The sequence below is a fragment of the Lepidothrix coronata genome, unplaced genomic scaffold (assembly GCF_001604755.1).
Source record: "Lepidothrix coronata isolate B3197 unplaced genomic scaffold, Lepidothrix_coronata-1.0 Scaffold101, whole genome shotgun sequence".
Lineage (NCBI taxonomy): Eukaryota > Metazoa > Chordata > Aves > Passeriformes > Pipridae > Lepidothrix > Lepidothrix coronata.
Genome location: NW_016690281.1, coordinates 2,620,292 through 2,647,005, shown reverse-complemented (window position 1 = coordinate 2,647,005; position 26,714 = coordinate 2,620,292). Strand labels below are relative to the sequence as shown.

Genomic DNA, 26,714 nt, shown 5'->3' with positions numbered 1-26,714 from the left:
TTGGAGACAGAGCATCAAGATCTGCCATGGGGAACTCGATGCCTTTCCTCTTGAGTTCTTCATAAATATGCACTACTCCAGTTAAATCAGGGCTACTTCGAAAGGCATCAGCCCAAGCCTGGAAAACACGAGGGATTATCATCCATAAACCTTCCAAAGCTCCAGCTCCACCCTGACCTCAGATACTGACTATAAAAGCTTTCATGTATTTCAGCTTCAAAGGGAAGACTTGGTCTAAAAGATCCTGCAAATATTATTAAGACAGTCACATAGAGATTTTATTCAAATAAAAACCAGAAGTTAGTGCACAGCAGCTCTGCACAGTGCCTGACATCATCAAAATCTGTGAATGAAATTAAAGCCTCTTCCAATCTCCTCTCCTCAGCAGTGATTGATGCTGATCTTTCTGGCATATTCTATAGCCAGTGACCCACCAGGAAAAGTCTGTGTGAAAGATTCAATTGATCTAAGCAAAATTCATAGAGTCATACAATAATCTTCAGTAACCTCCATTCACTTTGTGAAGCATCCTCATTTGTTGCCAAAGAAAAAAACACAGCTGTCACATTCTCTTCAGTGTTTTATTTGGACCAAACTTCATAAAAATAGGTAGTTTCTGAGGTTCCTGTATTGTGAAACAGGCAGTCCCTGAGCAGCAGAACTAACGGCGCCCGGGTTCCTACAGAGCACATCCAACACTCAGACACCCCGGTGGGGCACAAAGAACAAGTTTAAAAGGGAGAATTTCCCACAGCCAGAACACTCATAATGTCTCTCCTGCATGAATTCTCTGGTGTCTAAAAAGACTTCAATTCACATTTAAGCTTTTCCTTCAGTGGGAGTACTAAGTGCTTCTCTTGGCTAGCCAGGCTCCCGCACTCACAGAGCTGCTGTATCCTGAGCACAGTACCCTGAAAGCCTCAACCCCCTCTCCCTTGTGCTGGAAATCAGCCAAATATTAAAAATTTAGAGGAAAGAGAAACTGAAATATTATGACTCCATTAAAAAATGAAGCATTCCACAAACCCCCACATATGTGAGGCAGAGTATCAGCATGCTGGATCCAGAACTACTGCGAGACGGGTGTGTGGGCTCTGAACTTAATTCATTTAGTCATCACTTTTACACTAGTTCTTTGACTATTTTTACTTTAAAAGCTGTTTTTAATCACTTCTGATATTTGAGAGGACAGAAATCAAAGATAGCAAAGCAAGATAAGAAATAATATTAATATTTAACTTGCATTCCTCTTCTGTTCAATTCTGAGAAAGAGCATTTCCTACCCTCCATGTCAAGGAGACAATCCATTATCAGGTGCAAGCTGAAATCCTGGGTTTGCTTCTCAGCTTTGTTAAGAGTAAATTAACTGCATCAACTGTTCCAATGCAGTGCAAGCCCAGACAGCCCTGCCTGAGCCAGAGAAAACAGCTCTGACTGCACACAGCCATTGTTTCCTTGCAACTGACCTTCCAAACCATCCCCAGTTCTAAAAGAGATTTTGATGGCACAAGTAACTTCAACTTTGCTCTTTCACTGCATTTTCAATTTGCATCACAAATCATCTTAATGATACTTCTACATAATGGTGTTCCCCACTTCAACTCTATTTGCAAGCAAGAGTGGAAAATGTTAGGCAAGGGATGCTCTATTTAATAATCATCACTCAAAAGAAAGTCAGAGGCCAAGATATGCTGCATTGCCACCCCTAACTTTTAACTTGGCTTGTTTGTCCAAGAAGATGTACTAATGCACCCCCTCTTTCACTGGCTTCCTATAGATTTTGCAAACTGAACTCACTTCATCTGCACTCCACCTTTTTAATGTATTCTCTCTCTTCTGCAACTCTCTGTCCTGGAGAAAGGAGACACTTCCATTTGTATTCTTCCTCACCTGAGCTGGGAGCATTATCTGTATTAATGTCTCTCAGAGGTCACAAGCAGGACAGGACACTATTGTCCTAAGTGCTGTCTACACACATTGAAGACAATCCCTGTTCTAGACAGCTTACAATCCAACTAGGCAACAGTAATATTAGCTTTGCTTTATGGATAAGGAGCTACGCTAGAGCTTAGGAGACCTGCCCATTGTCCAAACAGGTGCAGGACAGAGGTGACACTCAATTCAGATCTTCCAAGACTCTAGACCAGGCTATCAAAGATAGATACTCCAGGATGCTGCTGTATAAATCCCACTTGGATCCTCAGTGTGCCCAAACGGGTTAACTGAATACCATTGTAAATCCAGCCCCTAAATCAGGGACCATCCCAAGATAATTTTGCCAGTGTTGGACACTTTTTACTACATATATCCTCAAAAGAATTTGGCATGCCACTAAAAGTCTTCCTGTGCTTCACACCTTTGATGAGGGTGCTCAGCTACTTTGCAGTAAGTTGCATGAGCTCTGAGGTGACAGGCAAGCTCTTACCAGGGGCACAGTGACAAGGGATATTTCCAAGGCCTTTTAGAAGGGTAAAGAAGGAAGGATAAGCACTATGTAACACATATTCATTCGTGTACACTGAGAAATAGGTTCAGAAAGTGAGACACAAGATGCTCAACATCTCAAAACAGTCAAGTCTCTAGATAAGAAATTGGATGGCAGCTTTATCTACCCTTGTTATGGAAAGGCCCAGGAATACCAGAGCTGTGTGGCTGAAGACGCACAGTTTGTACAGCTCTTTTCCATGCTTCCAAGTCTGGGCTATTAATCCTCTCATTTCTGTTCTTATTAATTCCCTGATACCAAATTGTAAAAGGGACACAGAAAGGGATAAATGCAACGTTGGTGGAGCAGAGCTGAGAGATCAGCCCCTAAGAAGGGGGTTAACTCCAACCCCAGGGAGCTCCACAGAGCAAAGTCTAAGCTGAGTGAAGTGGTCACGACATACGAGGTATTTTGGGGGGTGAGTCCATAGGGCACCTGAGATGAGCTACTGCAATCGGTCTTTCCAGCTTGTCAGGCAGTCTGGAAAACAAAGTCCCCTACCACCTCCAGCTAAAGAGACACTAACAGAACCCACCCACAGGCAACCATCATAATTTTCAGGCTTTTTATATCAAAAGGCATTTAGTACCCAGAGTGAGGCTTTTAGCTCTACTGCACTAAGTCTCCTCAGATAAAGCTCTGTTTAATACACTGAGGCAATGACTGTGGCTTTCTGATTATGTTACAAACACTTACTTCTTAGCTGCACTGACGACTGGGAATCCATTTAAATCTAGGACCCAGCATAACCAGCATTCTCTAAAACAATATGGAAACACACCCAGTCTCTCTTTATGTGACAGTATTTAACCTCATCTCCTGGTCACTGCAAGCAGGCAGACACTGGAGGGCTCACTCAGATGCACAAGAATTGCTTTTAATAATTTCATTAATTTTGTGCTATTAAAAAAAAAAAAAGCCTTAAAATCAGAGACCAGAAATAAAGGGGCCCCACAGACCCCTATGCAATGCCCACCTAATTCCATCACCCTGCCTATTTTCTGTTTGAAAATCACTTATTTACACAGTCATGCTCTAACGATGCCCTATCCCTGTATCCTAATAACAAATAAACAGCAGAAATCCAACTGCATGCTTTGCCATAAAAATCAGAAGTATATCTGGCAAATGATGCTCTGCATTTGTAAATACCTTCCCACAAGGAACACTGCAGCAGGTTTATATCATTTTAAATACGCAGTGTCTTTTAGTCTCTGGTGTACGCAGTAGCCTGTGGAAGCTTAGTGATAAAGCTTCCTATAATTGTCAGATTTCCTCCAGGCAGGCACCAATGTTTCCTCATGTGTGGCTAATGGTTTGTGGAATTAACACGGCTGTTTATTGTTGTGCTGCACAGAAGGAGAAGTGGCAGACAGGCCCATGTCTGAACTTCCCCACTGCAGGCAAGGATCTGACAGCGTGCTTTTACTGCACAATAGCAGAGAAAAGACACCAAAACCATTTTAACTCCTATATGGTCATTTACTCTTCTATAACCGTCTTTGAAAGGAATGCAGAATGCTTTCTAATGGGAGGGAAACAGCTCCATTTTACGGTCAGGAAAACAGACAGAGGAAGGCAAATGTTCTGCAGCTGACACCAAAAGCACGAGCCTCTGAAATCTCCTGGCCTCAGATGACAAGCCCACTGCAGCAGCAAGTCTCCAGCTTCTAAGATACGACTGTTAAATTGCAAAGCCATCCATTTATCTTCTATTAAATCCTCCTGTTTTAGAGTAGAGTGGTATCTCTCTAACTCAAATCCAGACAGTTCTCCCTGGATAAAATATCTATGTGTGTGCATGTCTGCTCTTCCCTGCCAATCTGGATATATTGTTTGATTTTATATATAAAAACCTTGCCACGTTTTTAACGATGACAGCATGTTTAGCGATGCGTAGCATTGAAGCAGACAGTCCTTATTTCAGGCAGCAACATATGGAAGCAGAGACAAGCTGGGTACCTGAATCAGTGCTAGGACTTTATCCTGTACAATAGTGGGGGGATTGTTCTTGGGCGAGATGATTTTCACCAGAACACCATCGATGAAGTCACGGTTTGCCACTAAGACATGAAAGCGATGGCCACAGTTCTTCACACAGGTCTCCAACACCTACACACACACAAAAAAACCCATTCATTGTTGGAGCAAAGCTTGATCACACACACGGCATCTGATTTTTTAATCCATTTAATTTTAAAGTTTTTGATGGGAGGGCAAGAAGATAGAGAAGAAATTACACTTATAGTCTTAATTCTTCCCTTCTTCCCCAGTTTTACCAAAAAGCTTCCTGTATGTATTGAGAATACATACATTTAGCTGTACCTCACCCACCATTAATATATTGGGCATTTCTGTGATCCACCTTTGCCTGTTTTCAAGGTAAAGAAAGTTTCTTCCTCTTCAGAGCAGAACTTTTCAGCCTGCGCAGCTGAACAGTCAAGTACACAGCAGCACATCAGGAGCAGGTAAGACAGAGGACACCCTGTCACAGTGAGATATTATTGTGCTGTGGCACTCCACCATTTTCTGTGTGCCTGGAACACAGCTGGACCTAGTTGCTCCGAGCTATAAGCCATGTTTTAGAGTTGGGAATTCAGGTGAATGATCTTCACTCATTCAAAACACTCCCCTGTGAATGCTCTGACAGGTTATACTTTGACACATTTTCCCCCTGCAACCTAGCTGGAGGCACCTTCCACTTGCCATTCAACTGCCATGGAAGAACAGCTGTTGATTTTTCTCTGAAGAACATGATTAGCATGGAGATAAATCCAAGGCGTCACTTCTCCTTACAGCCATGCCTAATAACCACTGCGACTCCGTATTGAGCAGTCTGTAATTACTCTCCTACTTCAGCTACTTTCATCAGCCATGATGACACGGGCTCATTCCTGATGAATTTCTCTCTTTCCTGCACAATGGATAATCTCATGGTTTGGACTTTGGTAATCTGTCAAAATGACAATCCAGATAGGAAATGGCAAGAAGACAGAAAGTACGGTTACGCCTCGTCAGGGAGATGCAACAAGAGCTCCGTGAAAGAATCATACAGATCACCTTCCCACAGCAGGATAACTCCATCTAGTTCCTGCTGCTCATTCCTCAGGTCACTGTGGCACAGAGCACCACGCTCAGGGGTGCTGCACTTCCCAGGAAACCCCCAGCTAAAGTCATCAGCAGGAAAGGTCACTGGCAAATTATCCCACACCTTTAGCAGTGCTGCCTAAATGCACAGAATATAATTTACACTTTATTGAGTGAAATTAGATCAGCGCAAATTAATGCAAGTCTCCTACAGAGATTCATTCCCAAGGGAAATTGTGCATCAGCTACTGATGAAGCTGAAAATATGGCAAGTTCATCATCCTCACTTGCAAATATGCCCACAGCTGTTGCCTTGGAGTGGAGGAATGGTTGGACACAGGGAGACGAGAGTAGAAAGGAAAACCTCAGGAAGTAACAGACTCATTTGGGCTACTTTAACTTTCCTCAGACAGTACTCGGGAAGAATAAGAGCCATGAAAAAAAGCAGAAATCAATTGAGTCAGAAAACTGCTATGCAAAGCTTCCAGCAACACTCCCCGAGGAAGTAAGGAGGCAATTGGAGAGAAGCAAAGGGCAGAGCAGTGGCTGTTAAAGGAAATAGTGTGTACATTCAAGAGAGTGCCAGGAAAAGGGAAATGACAAAGGAGCAGGGTTCTGCCCTTTGGGGCATTCCAGCCTGCCCCCACTCACCGTCAGTGCCAGCATGACCTCTCTGTAATTCTTGTTTCCATTCAGCCTCTTCTTCAGCGCTCGAATGGCATCCTTGGGCCTGAAGGAGAAACACACCATTTAACAGACAGCTTAGACAGGCTTCTCACACCCCATAAACTGTGGGAAAGGGAATCCTTTACCATTTCTGTCTGGACATAAGCATGTGTGTTAACTTCAGATCACTTGACTACAACCAAGATCATGGAGAATTACGTGAGGAGACAGGGTATCACAGAAGTCAGGACTGCAGGAGTGCCTGAAGTCTCCAAAAATCCAGGCTGCTGATCAGGTAGGGAAGACTGACAGCCACTCAAAGGCCCAGGGCATAAGAGCAGTGGTCAGTTCTCCTGCAGACTGCCAAGCAGCACAGCTTTCTGGTGCTGAAGGAGGTGTGTCAGAGAAGTTGTCCACACAAACAGCTGAAATTAAAGGCATTGCAGCGCTGCAAAGAGATACACCTGCTGAAATCAGGAGCCCCAGACATACAAACTCGACACCCTCTCCAAGAATACATTTTTCATGCCAGCCCTCCCAAGCAGAGACTGACCACAGAATGTATCACAGAATTATTTAGGTTGGAAAAGACCTCTAAGATCATTGAGTCCAACCATTAACCCAGCACTGCCAAGCCCACCACTAAACCATGTCCCCAGGTGCCACATCTGCACGTTTTTTCAACACTTCTAGGGATGGTGACTCCACCACTTCCCTGGGCAGTGTATCCCAATGCCTGACCACTCTTTCGGTGAAGAATTTTTTCCTACTATGGTAGGTGCACCTGGTCCTGCGTACTGCAAGTACTGTATCATACAGTATTTTCCAAAAGGTTTAAAGAGCAGAAAATGTCCAAGGAGCAGGAAAACTAAGCAAGTGATCTGCAAACTGCATCCAAACCACGAGCACCTGCCCCCAGCCTCGCTGCACCTCCTCACATGCTGAGTAAGATCGTGTTCAGGGACCTTTCAAAGTCTGCTGAAGTAGCACATACCCTTCTTCTGTCTCGTTGATAATGTCACAGATCTCCATGTTAAGTGTCCAGTCTTCACTCTGCAAAGAGCCATCTGTGGCCTTTTCTGTAAAGTAAAGAAAAATAAATCTTTTCACATCTTCCTGATTAGGTCTGCACCTCAATCCATCTTCAGTTACTCCGAGCTGAAACTATCCAGTGAAAAAGCAGAAAAAAACCAAATCCCCACTGACAGTAAACAATGTCAATCCTTCCCTCCTGGTTTTAGGGATCAGCATAGAGGTTTCCAGACAGAATCAATTATCCCTCAAGCTCACTACCTTCAGCCCACATAGATGGGCTGTTCTTCAAAGACTCCTGAATTCCTGGGAGAGTAGGAAAATGTCAGCTAATTCCAATTTAAACTCCTCAGATGCTGCATTGCTGGCAAGGTATGAGGTAGGAAAATATCCCCCAAAATCAGCATGATCTCTTCCCTGCTTTAGCAGATAATACCTCCATGTGAGTCGAGGGAGGAAAAAGAGCAACCTGGAGACAGAATTCAAGGAATTTCAGCATAAAAAGAACCACTACCATGTGAAAACATTCAGTACATAACAGTTCAGGTCATGATATCACTCATGGGCACCTCTTGTGCCGGGGGCTCCTGTACCACAGTCCCTCCATATCTGCTTGCCAGGGAGTCAGGCAGGACAGACCCTCTGTCCCACACTAGGTCCTCAGTCTCCTCTCCACACTGGGGCCACTTACACGCTTCCCAAGCACACTCTGCCTTCCTCCCAACTCCCAGATCCTCCCTCAGTATTTCTGTGGCAGGTAAGTCACTCTGGCATCACTCAGTTCCCAGGGAAGGATGACCTATAGCACTGTGACAGTGGCAGATGCCAACTGCTGGCAGTTTAATTTATAGGCGTCTGCAAGAGTAGCATAACCGTAACTTGTAGTAATCAGTTGACAAGAACTATTTCCTCCTTGGGATTTCCTCCTAAATCAATATAGTTCTGTCTAGCAGTGCATAGAACATCCCTGGAATTTTTCACACTCCTCACTTGCAGCATTCAAATCCTATCAGCTACCCACAGTCTGGAATGATGATGAGCTGAAGGTAAAGCCTTGTCACCAGAGAGACCTAAAAAAAGGGACCTTCGAGCCAAACATGACCTTCTCCTCTAAATTAGTCTGGGTTTTCTACAAATCCCTGGCATCCAATGCTAGAAGGCAAACAGGGTAAACAAAAGCATTTTTAAAATGTAAAGTAAACCAAGAAAAAAAAAACAAACCTTTTAAACATTTTAAAGCAGCAACCAAACCACAAGTACCATTTTCTCCAACTATCCTTCTGTCTTTGCATCCAACCCCAATCTGTCCCCTGGAACAAGGCAGATTTTGTTTGGGAAGACCAGGCTCCAAGGACTTCACATCTCTCTTTTTGTTTACCAACACTGTTTTTTTCTATTAACATTTCCATCACTGTGACTGAGGATACAGATGCCCACAGGCCATAATTATGGGACATTATTTGGAGAAAGACTGTGTCTGGGTAATTCAAGTTGCAGTGACTCCTCTACCCCAGAATCATGGTTAAAACAGCTCCACCAAGGACAGTAATTACAGAAGTCTGAGACAAAAAACTGGCAGCTATGCAAAATCCCAGCAGAGAGAGCTGAGCAGAAAGGAGAGGACACCATGGAAAAGGAGATTATGGAACAGGAGAATGTTCTTTTCAGACCTCACTTCCCATTTTGAGCAGCAGCACTGCAAGGCACCCACCAGGGAGGGAACAGAGGCTAAAAAACTCCCAGCTGGACCTTTTTCAGCCATACCACCTCGTGGTAAAGTTGACTTTGGTCAAGGAAAATTCTTTCTGTTTCAGAGATGCACAGCTTCCAAAATGTCCAGTAAATACTGGACAGATTACTGAGTATTGTTAATATACAGCAGGCAGAGCTACTTAATGTATTCTGGGATACAGGAATTTATCTTTGTGCAAAGCTACTTGTAACAATCACTTTTATTAGTTGCTTTTTGTTCCTATACTGTACATAAGGTTTTATTGCTACAGAATGTGATTTGCCTTCAGCTCCATATAGTCCTTGTTGCTTAGGAAAACATTTTATTTAACATTTGGAAAGAAAACCTTAATAGTCAGAGATATAAAGAAAAATATCACTACATCTGATCTGCTGGAGGTGGTGATCCCCAGAGCTGCTAAGGATGTTTAAGCCAAATGCTCCAAAATAAAAGATTATGCCTTAAAGAGAAGGTATTCCTGAAGCTGGGCACACAATTTGTTTCCTTAATCTTAAAATATATTAACAAATTTGTGTGTTCTTGACAGCATTTGGCATCAGTGTCTTAGAGATGTTCAGACTCTCTGGTCTGCTATAATCACTTTTTATATATGATTATGGAAAATGCTGATCCTGCACAAAGTTGTGCTGGCAGCCAATTCACTCTTCTAAAACCCATGTAGTTAAGGTTTATTTTGACAAAATGTGGATATGGCAGCACTCCACAGGTAAAAACTGTGGTGTTTTGAAGATGGCAGAGTGAAGAGATGCTGCTGCAGCACAGTATGGAGCTCAGCACTGGAACACTCATCTGGGGCCCCCGAATAACCTCCTTCGTATTCCCCACCTGAGATGCTCTAGGGAAAACAAAATCCCCTTTCTCCCAAAAACCTTGGTTATCGCTTTTTTATTTTTGCATTTCTGTTCTTTAGTTGGGAGCAATACATGGCTGAGACTGTGTGGGTTTAAGACATAACAGTTGTCTTCTTGAGAATTAGTTCTTTTCCCCTTGGGTAATTTTTAATTCAAGTAAGAGTCGGAAGCTAATTTTAGTCTCTTTTTCAGCAACAGGGAGCACACGAGCACTTGTCATCTGGAGTCGTGTGTCCTTTGTAGGGTGTGTGACCCAGATTTGCTGCTGCAGTGCTCTCTCAGCTGTACAAAGGAGTTCACTGGCTGCAGAGAAGGTTTGGGTGGGATTTGTTTGAAGAGCAATATTACACTGCAATGAACTGAAAGCCTGTAGAGCTCTTCCAGAACCAAAACGCAGCAGGTTTTAGTTCTGGATTTCTGGTGAAACAGCTCTGCCTGCACTCATCTGTTAGAGAACCCCTGCCCAACACAGACAAAATGTAGTAAATTAAAAATACTCAAAAACCTGTCCAGTATTTAACGGACATTTTGGAAGCCCTGCATTTCTCAGAGGCTCCTCCTCAAACAGCATATAGATATGACAGACAAGGTAAACAGATTTTATAACAGAAACTATCACAGAACAGCAAAGGAATGGCATGCAAATCATACAAATCTCCTTTAAAAGAGTGACCAGTTCCTCCACCTTTTTCACTCATTAAAAGGCACCTAAATGGCACTAGTTCACATGAGGACTCTGGAACGTGACCAGAATTCCAGGGTGCAATGAGAAATGTTAAATCAGACAAGCAAGAAGGTGATGTGGAGGAGTCCCCCCTGAACTGAAGTTTCTGGTATAGTTTAATTGCATCACAGAAGGGCTGGCACCTCCCAGCCTGGTGCCAAGAGCTCCTTGCACAGCTCCTGACTCCAGAGCCGCTCCCAGACTGCTGGGATACAGCTTGGCCTGGGAGTTTGTGTCTCACACAGAGGCTTGATACCAGTGAGATTATCAGAAAGTCTCTCTCTGAAACAAGATGCTATCAGTTCCCACCACGTGTCCCAAATTAAAGCATAAATGTTCCGGTAGGGAGAAAGACAATCTGGCCCTGCACGCCTGACACGTGGCAGACCTCGGGCACTGCATATGCACAGGCAGCACCAGCTCATCTGTGGTCTGCAAGAAAAGGGAGAAAAAAATTGTGCTATTTTTTTCATTCACACCTTCCCTCTGAGATCCAACTCTTGTGGCCGCATTTCCACACTCTGCCAAATGGCAGTATCAGCATTTCCCTGCTCACGCTGAAATCCTGGACATTTTATGGAATTCAGAAGGTTCAGTAGTGTAAACTTCCTGGTGTAAACAGTCTCGGGCACACACCCCCAGCCAAACCTCTTCCCAAGCAACCTGCTCCAACCTGAGATGTCACCACAAGGAAATCAGGTCAGAAATTCCCGTGTAATCACCCCGTAACAAACAGGTTGCACAGGGCAGGGCAGGAATTATCTTATAAATGCAGGAAAAATTAGGAGAACTTTTACCTCCCATCCTGAACCCAGCCCAAAAGTGACCTCACAGAGAAACACCAGCACTGGTTGTCCTAAAGAGGCTCCTCTCAGCCCTGTTCTGCCCGTACTACTTCTGCTCCAATGTTGATAAACTCTTAAAATTTGCCTGTATTCACGTATGGATGAGATAAAGCAGAACTCCTCACTCTTCCCTGCTTCCCCCTTCCAATCTCACCTCTGACCATTATATGGAACCTACCAATGGAGAGAGCCTGGAGATTTTTATCAGGATTGCACTGCACAAGCTGAAATCTTTCTGTTACTTCAGTCACGTGCCATATGTATGTTTAAGCAGCTGAGATTGAAAATCTGACTGCTGGAAGCAGAGAGCAGTTATTCCAGCTGAATGATGACAGGGCCAGGTAAAAATCTCCCCAAAAGGTCCACCAATAAGTCATTGTGGTGGTGCAGAATGGCACAGACAAAAGGGTGGCACTAGCTAGAAATTAACATTAAATGAAAACAGCAGAACTGCTGTTTTCTGTTTGAACACCAGAGAATCTCATGAATGAACAGATCTCTGTGTTTGGAGAAATCACAGTTTTCTCTCTTGGGTCTTCTCCAGATGTTTCAGATGCTTCAGAGGCTCTCAATTCATACATTTGGGATGAATTACACGCACAAAATCACCTCCTATTTATGCAAAGAAACATGCACACCAGTCCATCATGTTAGAGAGATCCAAAAGCAAGAAAGTTCTGATTCCAAACTTCTCCCCTTCCCTCCAACAGCGTTTGCTGTTCAAGCAGCATAAAACATCTTGCTTTTTGTGGCTGCCTTTTTTTTTTTTTTTTTTGCTTGGAAGTTCAGAAGATTGCAGATCTTAGATCTTTGTCTTGTCTCTTAACAGTCCACCTGCCTACCAGCTGTGCTCCACAAGTCAAATTAGTGAATCAAACAGTCAGATGTGTTATATTTCACTCTGCATAATATGTGACAGGGATCAGAAGAAGCCACACTATCAGCAGCTTTTCACTTCTGTCCTGTTGGTTGCCCTCCCTTCAGTGCAGTGTTGCTCTCTCAGAAGTGAGGGCTATCAGCTGAAGGCAAAAGCAAAATGCTTTTAGAGACTGGACTTTGAGGAAAAAATCAAGAGTTTTGCAAGGCAATGCAAACCAGACAAGATTGCTCAACAATGACATCTCTGAGGTGTAGCTTATAGAATTGTTTTGCTTTAAAGCATCATTACATTTGTGACTGCAGTTGTCTCTCTTGGATTCAACAAATCATCAATGATCTGCACAGCACCATCGATAAGACCTGGGGAAAGACCATCCAGAGGCCATGGAAACATATTTCAGCTGTCCAAGCAAAATGAAGATAAGACTAAAGACCCTCAGCGTTCACAGACCTGCTGAGTTCAAGACACATCACTTGGAAGACACATTCAAATAACACACTTGGACACTCCTGAACCCAACAGTCTATTCTTGTTTCTCTATATTTGCTTTTAGAAAGACAGTCACGGCCACTTAGGCATTATGGTAACCAACAGGAGGATTGTTCCTTTTGATCAAAACACTGCTATTAAAAAATAAATGCGACTCATTCGAAATTCAAGATCAAAACTCAACTGTGGAGCGACTTACTCATAAAAACCTGCCAGAGCTTCTTTGTTAGAGCGCACGGCTCCAAGAGCATTTTTCAATTAGCCACCTCACTGCTCCAAGTCCTTTTTCTACATTCCTTATTTCACACTGCTCTGAAAATGCTGAGCTTCACACTTCCAAGGAAAAAGCCAGTCAGCTAGAACAAACGGGCTCAGTCTGAACGGCAGGGCATTACAGAAAGCGTGATTTGGGTTGGACTGCTGCAGCACTGGCCATCCCCTTTGACTGGTGGGATTTTTTCACTCAATTTTTAGCTATGCTCACGTTGAAACTCTTTGGGATCTAGTCATCTATCCTCCACTCATTGTTTTGCCCAAGTTTCTGCTGCTGAATAAATGAATAATCATAGCTGGTAATGGCTGTGGAGTCTAAGTTAAAATAAAATAACGAGACAGCATGGGCATGCACATGTGCAGTCCTAATGAGTATTTAGCTGGAGTGCTGTCGGAAGGTACAGCAGTAAACTGGGAACTGTCATTTTCTCCAATTGACTTTCAGGTTTTCTTCTTTTTGAAGGTGCCACCTAAATGCCAAACTTCGTCCAACCTGCTTTCCAAATCACATGTACCTGCAATCATGAATATGTAGTACGTAATTACTGTGCCTTTTTAAGGATCACATGGCAGCCACAGCCACGCTACAACATCCTTGTGATTTAGATATGCTGCAGGAAAGACATCACCCACCATCTCCCACAAATTCAGCCTCTCGGGAGCTTGAAACTCCAGGTGATTAACTGAGCATAGCTGTGCTGCAGTTTCAGAAACAGAGCAAGGTGAATGGATTAACACATATTAAACCAATATTAACAGCTGTACAACAAAGAAGATTTTTCTTTCATACTCAGATCAGAGCTTCACCTGAACTAAAAGAAAAACAAAACAGAAAGACTTATAGTAATATCAGAGCAGGCAAGGAAGCATATCAGCCTGACTCATTTAGTTTGTCACATCTCAAAGGTCTTGATGCATTGGAGGGTGTAAAACCAGGTGGACTTTCCCGTCCCCTCTTGTATTGCACAAAAATGGCCTGGCAGGGGAACCTGGTCCAGGCAGCTTCTGTACTCAGATGTTCATCTCAGGCACAAACAGTGGTTTAGTCCCAGTCCTTAAAGGCATTTGGAAGCAGGATCCCAAGAAGAACGGTGTGTTTCTATACAATAAAGACTTTTGTTACGAATCTTCTCCCTGAAGTTCCCCCATCAGCAGAAATTGTTGCTGCTGACAGCAAGCTCCACTGAATGACATGTGTATGTAAGTTGCTCTCTTCCAAAACAGATGGCAGAGAGAGACTACTGCTTCTTTAAAACCCAGTGAAATCCCTCTGACTTTTCCATTCTACATGGCTTTAGAAAGAAAGCACAGAAAACCTCCTTCCTCCCATGCCCTGACACTCATTAGAGCTCACATGTTGACCCGTGTACCGTAAATAGCTGTCCTTCAGCGCGAGGTCATACGGCAGCAGCTCCCAGCTCATGAAGTCATTTGCATGATTCAGAGGCACTCTCCCCCAAAATTCAGCCTGCACTGCACGTTTCTTCATCCCTTTCAGCAGTGACCTTGGCCAGATTCCCACCTCACTGCAAACCCCGTGACATTCAGACGATGGTGCTACTTGACGATTGACAAACAGCGACCCGCTCACGTCAGGAATCGATAACGCCAAAGCCTTCAGTCAGAAATGTCAGAGCAGTTTTAAAATCTACGCCCTGTATTAATGGATTTTAATGGATTTGAATGGAGATGTTTGCTGTGTGATTTACTGTAGGGGAGCAACAAATCAATGTTCCTTTATGACACGTCACATCTCGTGACAGTGTCCCCTCGTCCTGCTGTGTCGGGGGGGATGATGATTTGCTGCTTGACAAACATCTGTGATCTATTAGGCGGCACTTCCAGCAGTTTAATATCATCCCACTCTGAGTGTCCATCTTTCTTCTCTGGATGAGAGGCACAAAACCATAAATTAAAGCCTCCCGGGTGACAAAACAGACTCCCTCGGATTTGCCTTTTCTAAATTCCACTGCTGCGACGTGTCCGTGTGACTCCGTGGGGGGAGAATTTATCAGCACAGCACTGTTTAAACAGGTCAGTGAATTGGGGTGGTCACCCAAATCTCCTCCTCCTTTGGCCACTGTACAGTAGCCAGTGCTCTACAACAACTTGACGTTTAGTCATTTCCACAGGCAGAACTTGGATTTTAGCTCAGCACTTGCCAAAGAGTTTTTATACTGTTTTAATTTCTCCGTGGAATTCGGATGACCTTGTTCCTTAACTGGGGCTACCAGTTCCTTAACTGAGAATCTCAGGTGTTAAAACACTGACGTACTGGATGAGTAACATCGGTTGATCAACACTGGAAATACCAAATTTCTTAACAGCTGAGTATTTGGCTCTCCCTCACTGCAAAAAAAAATCCAGACAAAGAAACCAGGAAAAGAAGCTGAAAAATAGTAATTTTCAAAACACCTGATAGTAGCTGAGAAGCTTTTCTCACCACTGAGACAAGTCACACAAAGAACTTGGATATTCCAAAAAAACCATCTAATACATAAATTTATCCTAATGCCAAAAATAAAAAAAAAGAGCAAACTCCATTCATTTTATCAGCCTTAACTTATGAATCTGAGAGAAAGGAGCAGCTAAAAGTTGTGAAAGAGGGCAGAGAGGTATCACGATTCAATATCTCAGCTGCACAATATGCTGTAATCACCATCAAGAGCAAAAAGGTGTCCTGATCTGTGACTACCTTCCCCATTCAGGACTTCAACAGCATCCAGTAATTACAGGTGAGCCCAAAAAATGTCTTTATGAAAAGTTATGGATGATCAGTGTGTCAGTGAGCTATATTTGAAATCTATCAGCTCTTGATGGCTAATTTTGTACTACATGAGTAAAGCAAGTTCTAATAACTCACTTGGGACTTCACTCCAGTACTTACAAGCTACGTGCTTTTCATATTCATAAAACAAAACTAATTGCCTTTCATGGATGAAATGTTCTAAGAATTTTTAATCCACGTCAGCTGCAAACTCTAAAAATCCATCCCCATATATTTAAAACTCCCCCTCCCACCTGCTCACTTGTAACATGTTGTTTGCTGCAAACAAACTATAAAGCAGAGAGAATCATCAGGCTCCTACATTAGTATTATTTGTATTATTTTTTACAGGTTATGAGTCAATTGCCCACATTTTCACATGCTTAAAATAAACTTGAAACATTATTTAGTGAGGGGGAAAAAATAGGCAAAATCTCCCATTCCTACAAGGAAGCAGTTACAAGAACAAGTTTACTCCCTTGCTACAGCAGATTTTTAAGCAAACGTTCATATGTGGTAATTAAAATGTGTTATGAATGAAATGAAACAACTCCTAAAGTAACTATTCCACGTTCCCACCCCCAGCTCTCCTACATATCTACAACTATGAAGTTGCGTCCTCTGGAAAACCACAGTTATCCCACACGTGGAGTGAACTAGACAGAGGAGTCGGCAGCTTTTGAGGGCTCACAGCTCACGTTTTCTAGTGTGAAAGCTCCAATTTGCTTTTCAGTTTTCCAGCCTTCCCTCACACTGCTCTCCAGGACCACAGCAGGCCTATGCAAGAGGCAGCCAGCTCCAACCCCCTTCCAATTCTTCAAGATCTCCGCGGCTTGAAGATCAGCGTCTGGAATACACTAAGTGTTTTCACCACGGGAAGAGGGGAGAGCTGGCTCCTCTTCCACTGGGTAACAGGAATTACTTTTGCCAACGCTGCGGTCACTGAAGGGCTCCTTTGCCAGCTGCCCATTCCAAGAAGCCAGGCTTGCTATGCCGGCAGAAGCTTAGCAGATAAACACTCCCAAACAATCTTCTCAGGAAACCCTAGAGCAAATCAGGCAACAGTAATAACAACACACATGTGTGCAATCCCATCTTGGAGGCTGAGAAATGCGGATTTCTTGGTCTCTAATAACCCTGCTAAAAATTCTGCTCCGTTTCTACAGCCCTGTTTCTCATGTGCCACTGCCATAGATAAGCCTGGAAAAGACTGATAAATAGAAAATGTAAATACCAGAAGTTTAGGTCAAGTATGCAAATGCCTGTTTCTGAGACTGTCATATTAATTTTCCCTTAAGTCCCCATTCAGCAACTTGTGTTATCTAGTCACACGACTTCGTAAATTCTTCAGGTCAGGAGCTGTCCCAGTCCATTTCACGTTCCACTGCAATCACCTCCATTACATCACACTATTAGTGTGGCAAAATTAATAAAAATGTAAATGTATCAGGGGACTACAGCATACTTTCGGAAAACAGCTCCACTGGTCCTTGGACAGTTAAAATTCTAACTAAAACACAGGGTTTGAGTAAGGCTTACAAACAGTTTGGCTTATTTAACACGTGCAGCAGGGAAGCAAACCCCAGCAATGAAATAGGCTGATCTGGTGCAGAACATGGATGGGAAGGTGACTTTCCCACTGTGAACACATCCAATCTTCCAGAATCTGCAGAGAACCAGCTCCTGCTTGGGAAAGCCATGAGGACCAGCAGCCTGCCCTGTCACTGGTGACCAGCCCAACAAGTGAGCTTCACCAGCTCCGGCTCTCCTGGGCATTCTTGTACGTTTCTGGGTGAATCAAGACTTTCTGCCCTTCTTTTGGGTTTGATGTTCATGCACACTGTGCACGTCCTTCCTATGAGCCCAGCAGCAGCTTCCTAAGCAACCAACAACAGCATAATGATGCCTTTAATGAAAGAGAGCCTTTAGAGGTGCTCCGAGCCCTGAGCGAGGCTGCACCGTTTCAGCTCCCTCCTGGTGATCACCGACAGCCAGGAGACGATTCTGCAAACCAGCATCCAAACTGAGCTTTGCTTTAAGGAATGCTACACGTGAAATACCTCATTACCCACAGCAAGACTCCAGGTCAATACCTGTTAAAGAACCCGGCTGGAAAAGGGAATTTTCATTACTCACTGGCTATGCCAAGTCATTGGCACGGATGGGGATTTTAAAGGCAGTTTTAATTATAGTAGGTAAAACCCACAGATGATCAAGCTGCAGAGTCAGAAGACCATCAGAACTGAACACTGACCCATTTGGGTTGTTTGCTGAACTTTAATCACTTTCCAAGTCTGACAGCTGCTCAAACTTAATTGCTCATTACACTTGTAAATAAAAACTGATCTCACTCTCTGATTAGCCAACCATCTTATAGTTGCCATAACAACTTCTTGTCTAATAAGTGATTTCAGATTTACCATTATTTGTACTAGCAGAAAATTTCACAAAGGTCTGAGATCGCTCTTTTCAGCAAAATACCTTTCTAATTAAAACAATGAAAATCATCAGAGAAAGGGCAGCTCAAAGATAATGAAAAAACAAGCTATTTACTACAACAGCTTAAATGTGAAATAAGAGTACCCCAATCCCAAATATATGCTGCATCCAGCTTAACCTCTACCTCCCACTGTCAATCATCTTATTATCATGCCTATATCCCATAACAACTGCTCAGGAAAATACCAGACAGCATCCAGGAAATAACTTGGGTCACAGTGTGGAGATGGATTTCCAGACTCAATCCAAATGAAATATTCCAATAAAGTTTGCATATTTTCTCTCCTGATCTTAAATTAGGAAGCAATTAACTGGTGAAATTCCTTAACACTCTGTTAACTGATTGGAGCAAACAGACATATTTATTAGTCTCAGAAGACAAAGTGATTGGGAGTTGCGAAACACTGCAAGCCTGTAGGCCCAGAATATCATAAAAACTTTCCAAAATTTGCTGGCAAAGCTGCTGAAGCTTGCAATTTATTTAATATGCTCAAGGTAGCTCTTTGTGTTTATGGGCAAGGAAAGACCCCCCTTCCTTCCAAAAGGAAAATAAATGCAGAAAGCTATAACTGAGACAAAATAAAAGTTAAAAAAAAAAAAAGTCAGGAAATACCAGATTTTAAAAAGGGACTTTTCTGCATTTACTCAGCTAGGCAAGAAACATGCATTTTTGTTACTTGGGTCAAACACGAAGCCAGTCACACTTCTTGCAGTAGATTTATCCCATGAAAATACAGAGGATGCAACATGCCCAAGTTAACAACGTTCCCGACCACATTTGGGATGCAACAAAGTCTTTCTTGCCTTAAGAACAAGAAACCAATGCTCTGCACAGTTCTTGGGATTCAAACACAGTTTATGACACCAATCTGTGCCTTCACTTTGTGTACGTTTTCTTTGATCTGAATTTGAACAAAGAATTTCTTCCCAAAGTAATTTAACCCAGAAGGTTTCCGAGGACCAGCTGGGGAACAGACTGCCTTACTCTCAAGGACTAAGCAGGCTTACAAGCTAACCAAATTATTCAACAGGTTTCTTCTGAATATCCTCTCTTTTTTTTTTTTTTTTTTGAGTCTCCTGATGCTCTCTGAGACTACGCTGAGCTGCCAAATGCTGTGAACTGAGACATACAGCACCATGAGTAAATAGTCCACACACAGCCGTGCCAGGAATTGCTCAGACACAGACAGGGCATGTACATACATGGACATTTTTTCTTCCCTAGTTTTTGAAACCAGTTACTACATTATGGAGCACACCTTAAAATTCTGGCAGGTATGGGACAATCACAGAGCATATATTTCAATTTAAGGACAGTGCTGCCAGTAATAGACTGGCTGAATTTATTTGCATCTCCCCTTCTTGAGCAATGGGAAGAGTTACCTACAGATGGGAAGATCTGGCTCCATGGGCTGTGTAAAGACATGTTTACCTGGAGGAAAGGAGCTGCTCTTAAGGGAGGAGAGATCCAGCTCTAGCAAAGCCTTTAGACCAGTATCTTTTGTCCTGGAAAATCCTCGGTTTTAAATGAGCCCTTTGCCATTGGTGGTAACGGAAAAGACCAGGGAGAACCATCAGCAGAATAAGCAAATACGGAAAACAAGGCTTATTTATTCTTGATAGGATTTTTATACTCAGCAATAATTTTCTTTTATACAGAAAACAAGGAATTCTCCAGGCAGATGCAAACAAGAAAGTGGGAAAACTAGTTCTAGGTGATCTGTTCAGATTCATCACTGTGTTTACCCAGGCTGGGTTTTCGGGTCACTTCCTCGCTTCTCAGGGCTCCCACAACATCCTTTCTCCCTGTGCTCCCTATCAACTACACATTGCACAGATTTTGAAACCAAAACTCAAAGGGTGAAATGATTTTTAGTCAAGTCTGAAACACCATATGAGGAAGGAGGTTGCCGGGCCAGCCCTGAAGAGCCCCAGCCCTGCAGGTGCCACACAGCACCTTCCCCAGGAAGGATCATCTCACCAAAACTTCTGCCAGAGCTGCTGCTGTCCCTCCACTCACCATTAGCACTGAGGATGCCACCAAATGGCTTCATCACCTTCAAAGAATCGTTAATTAAAAACTCACTGTAGCTTATGAAAACAAAGGAAAGTCTGACTAACTTAAAACTGTTCTTAACTAAGGAAAACACACAATACTTTTTTTTTTTTGTGAACATTGTTTTGGGTGAAATATTGGATCAGTTGGAAGGGTTTGTGGGGATTTTCTGTGGGTTTTAGTCAAGCATATTTTAAATATGCAGTTTAAAAAAAAACCAAACTGCTGAGTCCATGAACAGAGCAGAAACAAACTGGGAACGAGCTGCCCTCACTCTCACATATAGATTTATATTAGAAGCATATGGAATACACACTTAAGCGTATCGTGCTGAAAGAGATAAAACTGCATTACCCAAAAATACATGTTATAATACCTTCATGAACTACAATCTGCTTTTGTGCCTACAAAATAAATCCAGTCTTAGAAACCCAGTATTAAATGGTATTATACTAATTACCCAGCTTCACACGTGTATGTAGTTTCTCTCCAAGTTGCCAGATTCATGACTCAGTATTTATTTGCTCCTTTAAAAGCAAAGATATCCATTTTCATATTTCATGGAGATTTTCCTTACAACATAATCCATTGTCGTGAAGTGAAAGCAGATCCAAATAATCTTCTAAAACTAAAAGCACTTTATCAGACTCTCTTTTTGCATGACAAGCACAATTCTGAATGAGCAGTGGGGGGCTGCATTTCTAACAACTGACCAGCTACAGGAATACCTAGAAAAAGTACTTAAACTCTGAGGAGAGAACTTCTTGTGCCCTTTTCACTGCTGGCAAAGACAAAACTCATCTTTTTGACACAGCAAGAAAAGTTTCTGCCACCTTGTACTGAGGAAAGCTTCCCTTAGAACAGGGCACAATGCTTCTGTGGTTATGGGTAAATGCAAATGACTTTTTATTATAATGCAATGAATGAAGAGAGAGACGATTCAGAGCCCAACAGCATGCTGCAAAAAGGGAATTTTATTGGGAGCAGATCCTAAGATTATGGTGTGCACTTTAAACACTGACTTCTAGCATTGGGAAAAGGCTTGTCTTTAAAAAAATGTTCCACTTACGGCACAGCAAAGTAGTAAGTTTACTCTGAAGGGAACTTAGGGAAAATGTGGACAAGAAAGCCTGGATTAATGCCTCCCACAGGACTGCCATGGGCTGCTGCCTCTAATGCATTTCTCTGTTCCTGCATGTAGCCATCAACTCATTTATTTAGGAACCATTTTTATTTTAAGATTCATACGTGAAGAAAGGGCTCAAGTGCTTCTTATGGTAAGGAAAATAAAAAGGTGTTTTAAACCACCCAAGCTCAAGCATTTTCCCATTAAAAAGAAAAAAAAACGGGGGGGAACAAAACAGCAGCTCTGGAAACAGACACTATCCACCATATATATTATCAATTTAATAGCCTTGAATGGAAACTGCAAGTGCTTTGATAAAAATCAATTGAAAAGCTGTCTGCCTCACTGTTGCTTCAATAAAGTGCCTCTGTATCTTTTGCTGAAACCTTGTTTTTGTAGCCTCCTTAAACAATACTCTGTATTAAATCACTGCACTGTTCCTCCTCCAAAACCAGACTCCAAGGCACGTGCCCAGACCAGCACCCTGCTCTGAAACCTCCCTTCATCAACAGGGACCAGGGCTGTAAACCCTGAGCAGCACCTGAGCCACCCCCCTCCAGTCACACAGAACAACTTAATTTCTACTATATCATTAAAAATTAACTTTCAGGTCTCAGTGCACTTAACTGAGGTGCTGAATGTCTCTCCCGGAGGTCTTTGGCTCCGGGTCAAGCAGATTTCAGGCTGCAGGGAGAACAGCTGATTTCAGCAGCACTCACAGCCCAACCAAAAGGGACCTCGATGCCCCCATTCACCACCTCATTTCACACCTCACTGTCCCAGCTCAGCCCTCCTCACCTGAGGGAGCCAGGCAGGGGGGCAGCAGCAGGGCTTGGTTTGGATTCAAACAAATAAATACTTTCCTGAAGCCTTTGTGAAGTCTCCAGGGTAAAAAAACAAAACCACTAAACCAGGTTTTCCTGTGTTCTCATGTGTAAGCCATATGGCCAATATCAAATAAGCAGAATGACCAAAAAAAAAGAAGTCACCAGCACTCCACATTCCTGTAATTCAATCAGCTTTAATCATCGGAGATGTTTTCGCTAACCTGCAGGAAGGGTATTTGTTCTAATAACCTTGAATAGAGTGGTGACACTTTAAAGATGGCTCCGTTGAACAAAGAAAGATAAAAATGCAATTTATGGCAGGATGGTGAATCTCAAGGCAAATTCCCACTACTGTAAATTGCAGCTCTTTCCCCAGGCCAGCCCTTCTCCACACAGCGAGCACTCTGTCAGCGCTGCTTTCCTACACATCTTCCTGCTCTTCTCTTACTCAGCTTGTCAGGATATTTTTCAAAATAGACTTCCTCTAAGGATCTAGTATTTACAGTATTAATTGGAAAAAAATAAAGAGTTCAGTTGCAGGAACAGGGCCAGCACCCAGTGGCACAAAGGATCTTGTCAACCCCAACATACTCAGCAGCCTACAAAGCCACGGCACCCAGTTCCACCCTCTGGACTCTCACCAGCCTCCACGAGGATCTTCTGAAAAGCACCTCACAAGACTTTTGGGAAGTTTTGGATTCTACTACAAAATCTTGAATGGGATTTGTAGTTTATATATTTATATATTACCTCCCTTCTCAGCAACCTCCAGCCAAAATGTAATATGGAATGAAAATGATTTTGTGAGTTCGGGAATCTCTTAGGCACAGCTGCCTGCCTTCCACACAACATCCCACCAAAACTCTACCCCCTCTGCTCAGGAGAAGACCTTGCTGAAGACACAAGGACAGTTCAGTGTCCACAGGTCAATCAAAGTATTACAGCAAAATTAAGAGAGGGTTGTAATTAGCAGCCATGGTAATGGCTTATACAGTTTCTGCCATGACACCACTGGGAATTGAATAGAGGGTACCATATAAGCCAGCCCAAAATTCAGGTAGCTTTCAGCCATGAGGAACCTGGCTGCCATTTCAATTGGCACTTTAGATGCAGGAGACTCTATCCATCTCCATTACAAATCCTCTGAGCTCATCCCAGCATTACTTTCCCACATTAAGCAAAAGAGTTAACATAAAAAGCCTGCCTGGCTTCAGACATTATCCAGATAAAGAGCAGAAAAGAGAAAATCCCTTGTATTACCTCTCTAGGCTCTCCCCAAACCTTCTCTGACATCTTTGTTCTTTCAGACCTGGCATTTATCTGCAGACATTGTAGAGCCCTAATTAAATCTTCACATGAACCTCTGCTGCTTCCTGGCAGAGAACACACATTCTTGGTGTGCCGATGGACCTACAGGATTTTCTGCACTTCTTCCTTATGGTGAGTGTTAGGCCTTGCTTGAAAACATCACAACTGTGTTCAACACAATATGTTTAAACAGAAATACAAAATTATTCAGTTTCTTTTAAAGAATGAAGAGAAACATAAGTGAAAATTACATTCCACAAGCTCACTGGGAAAACAAACTGTGGAAGCACTGGGCAAATAGCAGTGTCTGAGAACAAGGCATGCTTTTGTTTTACTGCTGTCTCAGAAAGGGATAACTGGCAGCGATAGGAGAAGCAGAAAAATTTGTCTTCCAAAATAAAATCTGCAGCTATCTCTTCCCCCTGGGAGTGAAAAAAACCCATTCTTAAAGTGCAGCTGAATTTTGCATTAAGGGAAGCTGCACACCTGACCTTATCTGATGGAAGCAGCTCAGTGTTCAAAGCCCCAAAGTTGGCAGCGAGCAAAGGGATGTGAGAGCTGTGAAAACCTTTGCACTCCAGAGTTAAAGAGGCTAAAATAGCAGATTTTACTGCTCCCATCCTCCCCCCTACCAATTCTTAAGTCCCTTCAAACCACTGACTGATGCTTAAAAAAGCTGTCAATAAAGAGATGAGGCAGAGGCCTGGCCCAGGAGCAGCTCGTCCTGGCAGGGGTGGTCCGATGGCCAAACACAACAAAGCAAATTCACTCTAAAATAATTTTTAACTTGTACTGTTCTCATTATTATCCTCTGACTCTCAGCACTTCTCTCCCTCAGCAGCAGAAATAAACACCCCAGATGGCTGAGGACAAACAGCAAGTTATACATATGCTCCATATATCCTGACAAAGAGTCCAGCCCTACTCAAAGCACAGCATGAGACTCACCAGTTCAAGGGCCTTTTACCTTGACCAGGGGCTGCCCCTGCACGTGGGGGTGAAAAGACTATAATAAAAGAGGTTTGCTCTGCAAAATTTTTCCGTGACAATTTCCAAAGACTTCCGTCATTCCATAAATTAACATAGAAAAGCTATAGGCTACACTATGCATAGCTGTACATTATAGAATTGTAGGTTGCTTTGGGTTGGAAGGGACCTTAAAGACCTGCCATGGACAACTTCCACTAGACCAGGTTGCTCCAAGCCCCATCCAACCCGGCTTTGAATATTATATTCTATATGACCCATAAAAAAGGCATTAGAATTCCTGTTGCTTAAGAAATCAAGGAAACAGAGCATGGTTTCTCTGGAGGGGGCTGCCAACACAAGAGCATTCATAGAACTGTAGAATGGTTTGGGTTGGAAGGGACCTTAAAAGCCCATCCAGTTCCACCCCCTGCCATGGGCCGGGACAGCTTCCACTAGCCCAGGTTGCTCCAAGCCCTGTCTAACCTGGCCTGGGACACTTCCAGGGATGGGGCAGCCACAGCTTCTCTGGGCAACCTGTGCCAGGGCCTCCCCACCCTCCCAGGGAAGGATTCCTTCCCAATATCCCATCTAACCCTGCCTTCTGGCAGTGTGAAGCCATTCCCTCTTGTCCTGTCACTCCTTGCCCTTGTCCCAAGTCCCTGTCCAGCTCTCTTCAGGTACTGGAAGGCCACAATTAGGTCACCCTGATGCCTTCTCTTCTCCAGGCTGAACAATCCCAATTCTCCTAGCCTTTCCTCCCAGAATAGCTGCTCAGCTGAGCCTCACCTTGGCTTGGGGACTGCCCGGCACAGCCCCGCACTGCAGGAACCTGAGCCAGCCTGTTCCTTCCCAGCACAATGTCAGAGATCTTATATTTCTTCAGGGCTCAAGAGAGGAGTGCAGGAGGCACTGAGAGCCCACCTAGCCAAGGTGAGAACTCAGAGTTATCAAACTCTGCACAAGTGGTGCCCAGGCTTTCCCTGAGGGGCCCTCCGTGGCAACCCAGACTGAAACCTGGGTTGCCATGAATGAACGTGTCTGTGGGAGGCAGGAAATAGCTCCAGCAGCCCAGGGAGGCTTTGACTGGCCAGGCAGTGAAAGCTGGCTCAGAACCACCTGCTAATGGCACCAAAGTGTCACCAGAACCACAGTTCAAGCTCCAGGCTGAACACTGAGCCCATGCTTGTGTCTCTGAACCACGTCACCCCCCTGCACACACACAGGTCCAGGGGGATTTCAGCGCTCTGGGAAAAGGTGGATCAAGGACAGGGTGGTCTGGAACAAGGCACTCACAATGCAGGAGAAAGAGCTGGGGGATGCAACAACTTTCCTTCATCCATCTCGACCTGGAGTCGCTCCCTCCCCATGGACAACAGGCTGCCCAAGGCCCCCCTGCCCTCCAGCCTTTGGCTGCCCACCGAGCCCCCCACGATCCTCACTAACCCCACAGCCCCCCCGAGGCCTCCAGCACCCCCCAACCCCAAAAACCTCCACCACCTCCGAGCCCCCACCAACCTCACAACCCCTGCTCCCCACAGACCCTCCCACACCTCCACAGCCCCCCGACAGCCCCACAGCTGCCTCACCATCTCCAGACACCCACCAACCCCCAGCGATCCCCACCAACCCCCAAACACCCCCACTAACCCTCACAGCCCCTCACCGACCCCCAGAGCTCCCCATGGGCCTTCACAGACCCTCCCACAACCCCTCACTAACCCCCTCGAGCCCCTACAGCCCCTCGTCGACCCCCAGAGCCCCCCATGGGCCCTCACAGCCCCCCACCGCCCCCACAGCCCCTCACCGACACCCAGCCCCCCGCGCTGCCCAGGGCCCCCCGCACCCTCCAAAGGCCCCTCTTGCTCCCCGGGCTCGCCCGGCCCCCGCGGAGCCCCCCTGGCCGCCGTACCGAGGCTCTGCCCCACCGGGGTGCTGAACGGGTTCCCCAGCAGAAACTCCATCTTGGGATGACAACAAACAGCGGCCCGGCGCCCCCCCCTCCCGCACCGCGCCCTGACTGACAGCCGCGCGCACCAATCGCAGCGCGCTCTGACCAGAGCGACCCGCCTCCCTCCGT

General features: G+C 44.2%; 1 protein-coding gene across 3 annotated transcripts in view; it reads right to left on the bottom strand.

The window, feature by feature from the left end:
* Positions 1 to 26,677, bottom strand: part of TOM1L2 (target of myb1 like 2 membrane trafficking protein) — a 58,408-nt gene extending 31,731 nt beyond the window's left edge. For all 3 annotated transcript variants that reach the window (XM_017823210.1, XM_017823211.1, XM_017823212.1), the window contains exons 1-5: positions 26,547 to 26,677; positions 7,233 to 7,317; positions 6,224 to 6,302; positions 4,448 to 4,597; positions 43 to 118 (exon numbers count right to left, since the gene is read on the bottom strand). In XM_017823210.1, coding sequence (XP_017678699.1) covers positions 43 to 118; positions 4,448 to 4,597; positions 6,224 to 6,302; positions 7,233 to 7,317; positions 26,547 to 26,598 — 442 coding nt within the window. In that variant the 5' untranslated portion in view covers positions 26,599 to 26,677. The remainder of the gene's footprint in view (positions 1 to 42; positions 119 to 4,447; positions 4,598 to 6,223; positions 6,303 to 7,232; positions 7,318 to 26,546) is intronic.
* Between the last annotated feature and the right edge of the window lie 37 nt (positions 26,678 to 26,714).